At 39.7% G+C, this 10,181-nt stretch overlaps 1 protein-coding gene across 2 annotated transcripts in view; it reads right to left on the reverse strand.

Moving 5' to 3' along the window:
• STUM (stum, mechanosensory transduction mediator homolog) overlaps positions 1–8,762 on the reverse strand; it is a 729,290-nt gene extending 720,528 nt beyond the window's left edge. The window contains exon 1 of one of the 2 annotated variants that reach the window (XM_044059626.1): positions 7,996–8,762. In XM_044059626.1, the coding sequence (XP_043915561.1) occupies positions 7,996–8,173 (178 nt within the window). In that variant the 5' untranslated portion in view covers positions 8,174–8,762. The remainder of the gene's footprint in view (positions 1–7,995) is intronic. The other variant, XM_044059616.1, reaches the window with a different exon arrangement.
• Between the last annotated feature and the right edge of the window lie 1,419 nt (positions 8,763–10,181).

Here is a 10,181-nt window from a genome sequence, read left to right on the forward strand (position 1 = left end):
GGTCTAATAAGGGATGAGTAAAGTGGGACAATGACCTCCTTTTTTCTGGATGAAAAGCCCTTAGTGATGAGGTGTGCCACATCGAAGGATTTCCTGACTGTTGTGGCGATGTGGTTATTGAAGGTGAGACCACTCTCCACCTGTGTCCCTAAGTCTCTTATCATACTTTCAGTGTTTAGTGTACTGCCACCTATGTGGTAATTTACGGGTACGTGTTTTTTCCCAAAGGGGATAACTATACATTTCTTGGCATTGAGCTTGAGCCCATGGCTCCGGCACCAAGCATCTGTTTCTGTAAGGCCCTTTTGTAGAGTATCAACATCATTTGGGGATTCAATAATGACTCCCAGTTTGCAGTCATCTGCGAACTTTGTTAGCCAGAGTCCCTTAGTGTTGGCCTGTACTTCAGAGAAGTAGATGCCAAACAAGAGAGGTCCCAGGACTGAACCCTGAGGTACTCCACTTGTCACTTGTCTGGAGCTGGATTTGGAGTCAGCTACTTTTACAGTGTGGGTTCTGTCAGTAAGCCAGTTGGCAACCCATCGAGTGACGTAGGGATTAATGCACAGCTAAGTAAGTTTATCTATGATTCCAGAGTAGGGGATGGTGTCAAAGGCCTTGGCGAGGTCCAGATATGCTGTGTGGACTGCCTTACCCTCGTCCACGGCTCTGCAGACTGATTTGAAGAACTCAATCAGGTTCAGGAGACACAATCAGCCCTTCACAAACCCAAACTGGGTGGGGTCCAGCATTTTAAGGTTGCGATGTCTTTGTTTATAAGTTCCACGATAATACATTCCATGGCCTTGCAGTTCAGGCTCATCAGACTGATGGGGCGGTAGTTCCCGGGATCCAAGGTGGATTCCCCCATGTGGAGTAGGATAACTGTAGCTGTGCGCCACTCAGTGGGCATGAAGCCTGAGGTGAGGGTATGATTAAACATGATACTTAGGTGAGGTGCCAGTTCATTTGGTAGTTCATGTAGTACACAGCCCGGGATGTCATCTGGTCCCATGGATACTGTATTCTTAGCTTTGGAGAGTGCGTTTTTTACCTGTGTGGCCGTTACTACCGGAATTTGGCAATCTTCCGGTATTGAAATGGGCCATTTAGGGGGTGAGAGGGGGGGGTGAAGTTGGCACTGAATCGATCTGCCAGGATATTGGCAATATCCTTGGGATCACTATATTTAATTCCATTCTGTTGTAGCTCAGAGCAGATCTGAGCATTGCCATTCAGATTCTTGACATAGCTATAGACTGCCTTGTGGATGTCTTTGGAATCTTTAGCAATTTTATTTTCGTAACTAGCTTTGGAGGATTTTATGAGGGATCTCAGCTTCTTACTGAGGCTAGTAAGGGAGTTTTTTGCATCCTGGGATTTTCCTCTTTTCTGCAACAGTTTCTTCCTTTTGTTGCAAAGTTTGTTTATGGCAGGGGACTACCAGATTGGCTTCCTTTTTTGCAAGAGAGCATCTTGGTTCTATTTGGGATGACACGATTCATGCATGAGTGGATGCGCTTGTACAGTGCCTTAGTGTAGGACTCAGCAGTCGAACTTTCAGTTCCCGTCTGCATGGGTGTCATGACATTTGTCACCTCTGACTTGAGTAGCATGATGTATAGCATGAAGTATAAGAATATATATATATATATACATATATGTATATGTGTGTGTGTGTGTGTGTGTGTGTGTGTGTGTGTGTGTGTGTGTATATATATATATATATATATATATATATATATATATATATATATATAAAATATACAATTTGGACACATATATATATATATATATATATATATATATATATATATATATATATACATGTATAATTTTATATATATTTATATATATATATATATATATGCGTGTGTATAGATATATAGATATAAACAGATGCAGATATAGATGCATATCTGTCTGTTATGTGTCTGTGTGAAAATCTTACAGCAGGTCTAACTAGAATATTCACATATGATTCATTTCAGGAATATCACATTTCCCACAAGACTGTTTAGAGCTGTATTGCACAAACTGCAATGCAGCTGACAGTGGTACATTCTGCGCTGGCACTTTGCACTAACAGACTCCTCTGATAATAAGTGCTAATTCAATAAACCCTATTAGGATGTCTTTAGAGAAGCTGCAAACTGTAAAAGGACACCATATAATGAGATACATTGTGTAGAAACAAACAGGTGGGGGCAGCATTGGTACAAAATCATTTAATTCCTGCTAATGTGAGCAACTGACAGTGCTGCCAGCAATTCTCACATCTAGCAGGGGACACTTTTTTCTAAAATGTTTGTTGTAGCCAGCTCTTAATTGTAATCAAAATATGCAGTCTGATAAGCCAGATCAAATGATCTTTGAATGCGCTTTATTGTTCAATGTGAGGGAAGAGTCCATTTACAGGATAGTAAAAATACAAAGTCACATATTTACATTAAAGTTTACTTAAACATTTCCTCTTGATGAAAACTTGGCATCAGTAAGACATAAATTCCACTGCTGATCTTATAAATATTCTGTCTGCTGCAGAATATAGTCTGGAAGTTGAATGGCTTGTAATGTCTATCTTTAGCAATGTGGGAAAATATTAAAAATATATAAAGAAACTCAATGCAAGGACTACTCAGATTGGTTTGCCCTAGAACAGTCAGGCTTACATGCAGGCAAACGTTATATTCGGCTATACAGAGCTAGACACCCAAATATGTATCATCTTATTCTTTGCTGCGGTCTTACTTAAAACACTGAAAGCCTAACCGACTACAATCCACCAACCACAAAGAACAACAGGCTTAAAGCAGGTCAGAAAGTACTATCGTTAAATTTGAACATTAAAACTGTCAGAATACTTCCACTGCAATATTATATTACATAACAGGTCAAAAGTAAAAAAAACTGATACCATTAAACATGGACATTAAAACTGTTAGAATACTTCAGCATTGAAACAATGCAATATTATTCATGCATAAAGCAGATGTAGATGCAGCGTTCAACACAAAACACTTGTGTGAGTGTGTGTACATGTGTGTTTGTATAAATAGTTCATACACAAACATGCACATGTATATATTTATACATGTATATGTATATGGGTATATGCAAGCTTATTGACTTAACATATCATTGATATCACTGACAACAAACTTATTGAAGTAAACTAACCAAAACCTCACACCATCATAGCCACATTGTCATCAATACAGCTGACTATAACAAATAAATCATACACATGCAGACGTACACTGACATAAAACACACAGACCTGGATATTCATGTACGGAAATTTCAACATGGAGGGACTTTGCCTCACAGCTCCCCTTACTTGCATATACTAATTCCATGATCACACAGCTCTGGAGGCAAAGGAATAGCCAACACATAGTTTAACTACTGCCAACAGGAGACACCACACAGACAGCGACTTAAACTACATGTCATGTCTCCATATAATAACAGAGAACTCATTAAATGTGCAATACGAGAACTAGCGACCTCAGTGAAATGACCAACATGCTTATTAGTTTCAGCTATTTCAGATAGATATATGACTATAATACTTTTCATCACTGACAAACATCACAGAATGAAAATACATTGAAAAAAAAAAACATCAGCCAAACAAATGGTTGAAAACAAACCCACACAACAAAAGCAATCATTTTTTGCAGGGACGCAAGGCCGCTGCACCCCCCTCATGTAGGACTTCATCCTGCACACCCCTGCTACTTAAATATACCAACTCTGAGATCACACAACAGGGGGATAAGGGACAAACTCCGTTACCCAGGTAGTAGATGATCTCGGACTAAAAGACAGTAAAAGCAGTAACATAACATTTGATCTAAATCAATTTGAAAAAACATATGATGAGCCACTTTCCAATTAAATCAACCAAGGACAAAGCATGCTTTATCTATCTATATGTATGTATGTGTATGTATATATGGATGCAAAAGTTATACTATAGTTTGTTAACTGAAATTGCAAACACTTTTGTGGATATACAAAACAGTGATCAGAAGATCACAAATGCATATTTGTTGGGAATTAGTGTTCATTGCAAGGACAAGCCCATGTGAATCCCCCTCCACACACACACACGCACACACACACACACACACACACACACACACACTCACACTCACACATGCACACACACATGCACACACACACACACACACACACACACACACACACACACACACACACACGCACACACACACAAACACACACACATACCAAAACCTCTTGCTTGCTATTACAACCATCTCTGATCTCATACCTGTTCAGGGAAAAGGTAAAAAAACAAATGTTTCCCTTCTCGTGTTGGTACCTGGTAAGGGAGAATCAGTACTTACCTCTTCCTTCTACTACTTATTTCCTGCCCTACTGCTTCTACCTGCTAACACTTTTAGGAGGTTAAGGCTTAAACACCTTTATTCCCTGCTCCTTAGATAATAAGAACGTGTAAAGTTATTTCCCATGTGTTGTCTATTGCATCTACCATAGTTGTGTTTATCATTTGTTTTGGATTTCTGAAATTTCTAAACTGGAATATATTGCCATTGTTTGATTTTTGCATCTTTGCTTATTTTTACTTTTCTTATTTTCATAAAATTGTATAAGTATCTGGAGCTTTTCTCCTTGGATCTCCACTGAAAATGGGCTTTAACTCAATTGGACCAATCCAGTTAACAAATGTCAAATAAATAAAATAAATAAATAGTACTTTGCGACCATTTTCATTTAGTTTGTCTGATATTTGGCCATTTGAAAGAAGATGTTACTCCCATTCTTAAGCACCAGGCTTAAAGCACCACCCTGGGCATACATACATACTGTGCTTATCAGGTTAGCAAAAGGAAACAAAATGAACAGATCTGCTGAAACTCACTACATAATGGCAAGTCTCTTAACCAGGATGCTTCCATTGATGTATGTGACTGCATTAAAGCTACAGCCTCCCTGACAATTAGAAATTGTCTAAGATGTATAAAAGGAAGACTGAAAAAATAAAAGACTGGAAAAGGATTGAAATGTTGGCACTCATAAAAGTGAGTGCCAATGCACTGAAAACAAAAGACCAAAAATGCAGGAGAAGAGTAAATATTGAACACTACTTTTCTTTAAACTTGTTTTTTGCAGGGGGTAAGCCGCCTTGCAGCTCTACTCCCCAAACTTATATACATGAACTCCAAGATCTCCATATCATGGAAAAAAGGGAATATTCTGAGAAATGTCCATCTCGGACTTAATATGCAAGTCTGTTTCCTCAGTCATTCATTCTCTGTCTTTCAGGACTCTGAAGCAGGTCCTGACATTTCAAATGGTGACCTGTGCAGATAAGTAAAAATGTAGAGGATAGTAGCTTTAGGAAGGCAGCTTATCCTGTAGGCTTTCAGTTATCAAACAAAGGTTCTGTTCCTGCAAATTAGTTCAACTTAACTACAGAAATGGCAGAACGGCACTATAATTGTTCTTCAGGGAAGTTGTCCAGTATGATCAGTATATCAGTACGGTAAGATTGGACAAACTGGCCTTTTTAGCAAAAGCACACTAGAGAGTGTGAAGAAGAATATACCTGGGACTGGTAGGTAGTAGATAGGGTTAGAGCAAATGCACAAAGAGTATATGCCAGCAGAACTAAATCAATATACAGAGCCTGAAAGAGAAAGGACTTATTCTGGCTTCAGCTTCAGGTGGTGGCCTACATCCTGCAGTCAAGAGTCCAGGGTTTGATTCCTTCCACCACCATTTGCATACTGTGTGACTTACAGTAAGTCACTTACCCAGGAGGCGGTACTCACTGGTTCCCCTTGAAAATGGACTCTTGATTCCAGTGGGCTTTCCTGGGTAACAAACAAATAAAAAAAAAGTAGGACAAGATCAGCAGGAGGTAGTGGTTTGACTTACTGGACCAGAATGGGGATAGGACTGAGATAGAAAAGGAATTTCCCATTTTTCCATAGGGTTTTGCAGGTTTCCATTTTTTCCAGCAAGGCAAGAGGTGTCAAGAAGAGTTACAGGATGTCATACTGACAGAGAAACACACATAAAAGACAGAGAGCAAAATGGAGGTTTAGTATTCAAGGAAAGGTACTCCACCCAACCACAGTCTAAGCAGCATTCAGAACCACACCTCCATGTCACAAGGGTAGCTGCTTCACACAGCATGCTTTGGGTTAAAAGCAACTTTCCATATGGCCACCCTCTGTAGTAGTGTATCACTGAAAACATGGCAGGTTGTCATGCTGAACAGATTGTCAGACACCAAATTAGTTCTGCCCAATCCTGTCCATTGTTCACATCATAATACTAGCTCTTAATTTGAAATGATGAAAATAATGAACAGTTCTCTAACTGTCCTGAACTGATAAATGGATGCATACCTGGAACCATTTCTTACAATAAATGTATTTATGTATTTATTTTTCTTAATATAGGGCAAGAAACACGTGCATTCACACTGTACTGGTTGCTCCAGCTCACTTTCTGGGCAGTAAAAATGAAACAGCTGAACATTAAGGTAGTCTAAAGTAAGCAACACTATAAAGACATCCCAGCTACACCAAGCCAAAATACATACCTTTCAACTGTCTAGATTTTTGCGGACCGTCCAGATTTTCACCTCATATTTTTGGTCTAGTCTCATAAAATCTGCGTTTTTTGGCAAATCGTTGAAAAATGAAGTAATGACACAATTTTCAGCATTCATACCTTTCAGAAAAATGCATGCTAATGCAGAACACACTATTCTATCAAGATTCTAGCAATATTTAAAAACTGTTCCTATTTTTTGGGCCTTTGTCCTACCATTATTTCTGAATTTGTCTAGATGTCTTGCACTAAGAGGTTGAGAGGTATGAAAAGTCACCTGTGTGTTTGCATATGTATGGATATATACATACATACAGAAATATTTATATGCACACACACATACACACACATACATACATATACACAGATATAGATGGCTTGACAATCAGACAGACAACATTTAAAGTTTAGCATGACAGTCAACCTGCTTTAGAGCAAGCCAGAGTAACCCCATGTTAAAGGCACATTATCATACAAGCGACACATTCTCTAGACCTCTCATCTGTCCTGATTTTTGCAGAATGTACACATTTTTGACTCATATTTTTGGTCTGCTCCTTATAAAATTTGAGTTTTTCTGGCAAAGCATTGAAGACTGAAATCACTAAATAAGAAATAACGATGTCCTATGCTTCAGAAAATGCATGATAATACAAACCTGTTAATCTAGCAACTATATAAGTTTATTGAAGCAGTATTTAAAAACTGTCTCTGTTTTGGGGCCTTTGTCCTCCCATTATTTTTGGTTTTGTCCAGATTTTTTGCTCTGTAAGGCTAAGCGGTATACTAGGTATGTAGACAGTGACCAAAGCCAGGACCCCATTCCTCCCTCGGGCCTGTGACACAGCTATGTTAACCACTGAGCCCGGGCCACAATGCTAATCAATACACCAAAGTAAAGTTGTCTCCAACTCATATAAAGCATTTCTTACAGAGTACAGAAAAACAAAAAACTGTGAAGTATGGCTTCATAAGAAACGCGGGTCATACATTTTTGAAACCAAGGTCTTTTAATCCATTTAAAAGTTACATTTAATACTGCCTTGTCGCACGCATCTTTGATAAAAATGGTCATTGGAACAATCATCCCATCTACCTGGTCAATTTATAAAATAAATAAAAAATAAAAGTAAACACCGACCGATTACACTTGCAGCACTGGAACGACTAACGTGGGAAGAGAGCAAGCCTTCAAAGTAGAGACTTATAAGGGTAGGAAACTTTTTCGGTCACTGGTCAGCATTTGAGTGATATTATGTTACTGTAATTGCAAACAGCTGTCATGGAGCTCATACAGCGCCCACTTAGTGACCCCTCGCTAGGGTTCCAGAATCATTGCCCCGTCCAGTTAAACACACAGCAGTAAGCAGTAGTACTCACCAAGTCCAGGGACAAACGTGTTGAGAAACAAGCAGACGACAGCCAGTGGAAAGGGCATGTAGGGAATGGCAGCCCGTAGGGGACCTTTCTTCTCCCGAACCTGAACCACGACTCCACTGGTGGAGGACGACATGCCTTTCTCAGAAAGATCTGTGTCTTTGTGATCTGGACCGGGCATTACTGTAGACGCAGATGATAATTCAGCCCCTCTAGCAATAGCGGGCACAGTAAACTCTTGTTTAGCTGAGGTTCGAATTTTTTTTCAAGTGCCCAGGACAGTAGTGGCAACAGGGGCGCTTGCTTTGGCTACCAGGCACGCCAGTCAGTTATTGCACTGAGTAAAAGGAGAGCCCTCGTTGATTCACTCTCTTACAAACATAAACAGTGACAATCAAAGCTCTACCTCGGTGAGCGACTCTATAAGAGACAGAGCTCAGCGACGCCTCAAACCACAGCTGTCACTTCGCTTGGTGAGAGTGGGGGCTGTCTGGGGACACAGCGCTTCCTCTACAGCATCCTCCTCGGCATCCTTCCACCGTGCTAATGGCTGTGACAACCTGTGTACAATAACAGGGAGCGGGCTGGTCCTTTCTTAAATCGACGCTGACATATTTTTACAGCCTCGTTTACCATTGGTCAAAATGCGTTTTTAAACACCCAGATTACCGGTTTAGAGGGGCTGGTACAATGAAATCTGTAAATGTTTGTATTCGTGCCTAATGGCACGATGTCAACAATGTTGTGCTCAAGCCCATCTAGAGCTAACAAGTGAATCCCCTCTGCGTTCAATGGGTCAGATGTCGTTTTCGTTGTAAAATGTTGCTACTGCTATAACAGCAAGAGTTTATTTATTTGTCTCGTTCTTTGTCAAAAGAAAGTCCCAGTCTCGTGTATTTATTAGTTTATTTACCTAATAATATAGTGGTAGGGGCACTCCACTAATCATGATTTCCAATTGTGTATTTAGCGTTTTCAGGAGGTATAAACTACCTGGAAGACGCGACAAATGGACGAGCATATGGAAAACAGAGGCAATCACTTTGACTTCTGCAAAAATAACAAAACTGCAGATATTGCACTAGAAACAGGAAGATAAACAAACAAGCGTAATTTTAAGTGTAAATATGATGATGATGATGATACACCGTTCAACTAGACATGCTAATACCATACACAATTACGGTGGTAAATTGAATATGCCCAAAGAGAACGAGAAAATAAAATAAATCAAGACTGGAACTTCATTGTACCGTGCGGTGATTGTTGTTGCGCCGGTGTGGGCGATGCCACTTACCTGACATTCCGATTGGGGTTGTCAGATAAGCCCGGTGCCCGCTGGGTGGATCTTTTTAAATGTTATTATTTATTCCGTGAAGACTAAACAGTTTAAGAAGGTTGGAGTAAAAATATCAGAAACTCTAATATCGGGCACTTCTACTGACTTAATGAAAGACTACACGTATGGGCAGTGGGCATCCCCTGCTAAACATGTTTTACTGCCTGGTAGTCCTATGGACTAAGGGGTGTCTCCCAGATGGGCATTAGTCTGTCCTATTTTTTTAATCTTTCATCTCATTAAGAACCACTTAAAATGGTAAACTTACATTTACTTATTATAATTACAATATCCACCCACAGGGGAAGGGGCTTGCTACTGCTCAGTTTAGTGTGTCCTAAAATTAACAATTGCAAGACCAGCATTCCTCAAATTCTTTCAAGAAACCAGCTCTGAAAAAATAGTGCCTGGTAATATTACTATTTGTTTTGTGTTTGTTGGGGCCGGGGTTGTTGCGGTGGGGCTCTCCAATCCCATTTCAAAAACAAAATGATTGTATAAAGAGAAGACTGGTGATTAAACATTATCCGTAAATGTTCACATTGATCACTGTTGCAGTGGCCGTAGCTGTAAGGGTTACATCCTGCCAAGGATATAATGACAGGACACTGGACAGCTTTCAAAACTTCAGGGCACTTTCCATGCGCCCGAACTATCAAGCAGCTTGAGTTGAACTGATTTAAAAACAAGTTTGTGTGCAAAGACCTCCAGAGCTCTACTGCTGCTGAGGAATATACTCCTTTGATGATTGATGATCGGCTTGCGCTTTCTTTTGCTGGTCAAATAAGTTCGCATTGAGGAAAAAATCTATTTTCTTAAGCACATAAATATCTATAAGATCAAAATACCA

This window comes from Protopterus annectens, chromosome 1.part2 (assembly GCF_019279795.1).
Source record: "Protopterus annectens isolate FY-2018-M chromosome 1.part2, PAN1.0, whole genome shotgun sequence".
NCBI classification, from domain to species: Eukaryota; Metazoa; Chordata; order Ceratodontiformes; family Protopteridae; genus Protopterus; species Protopterus annectens.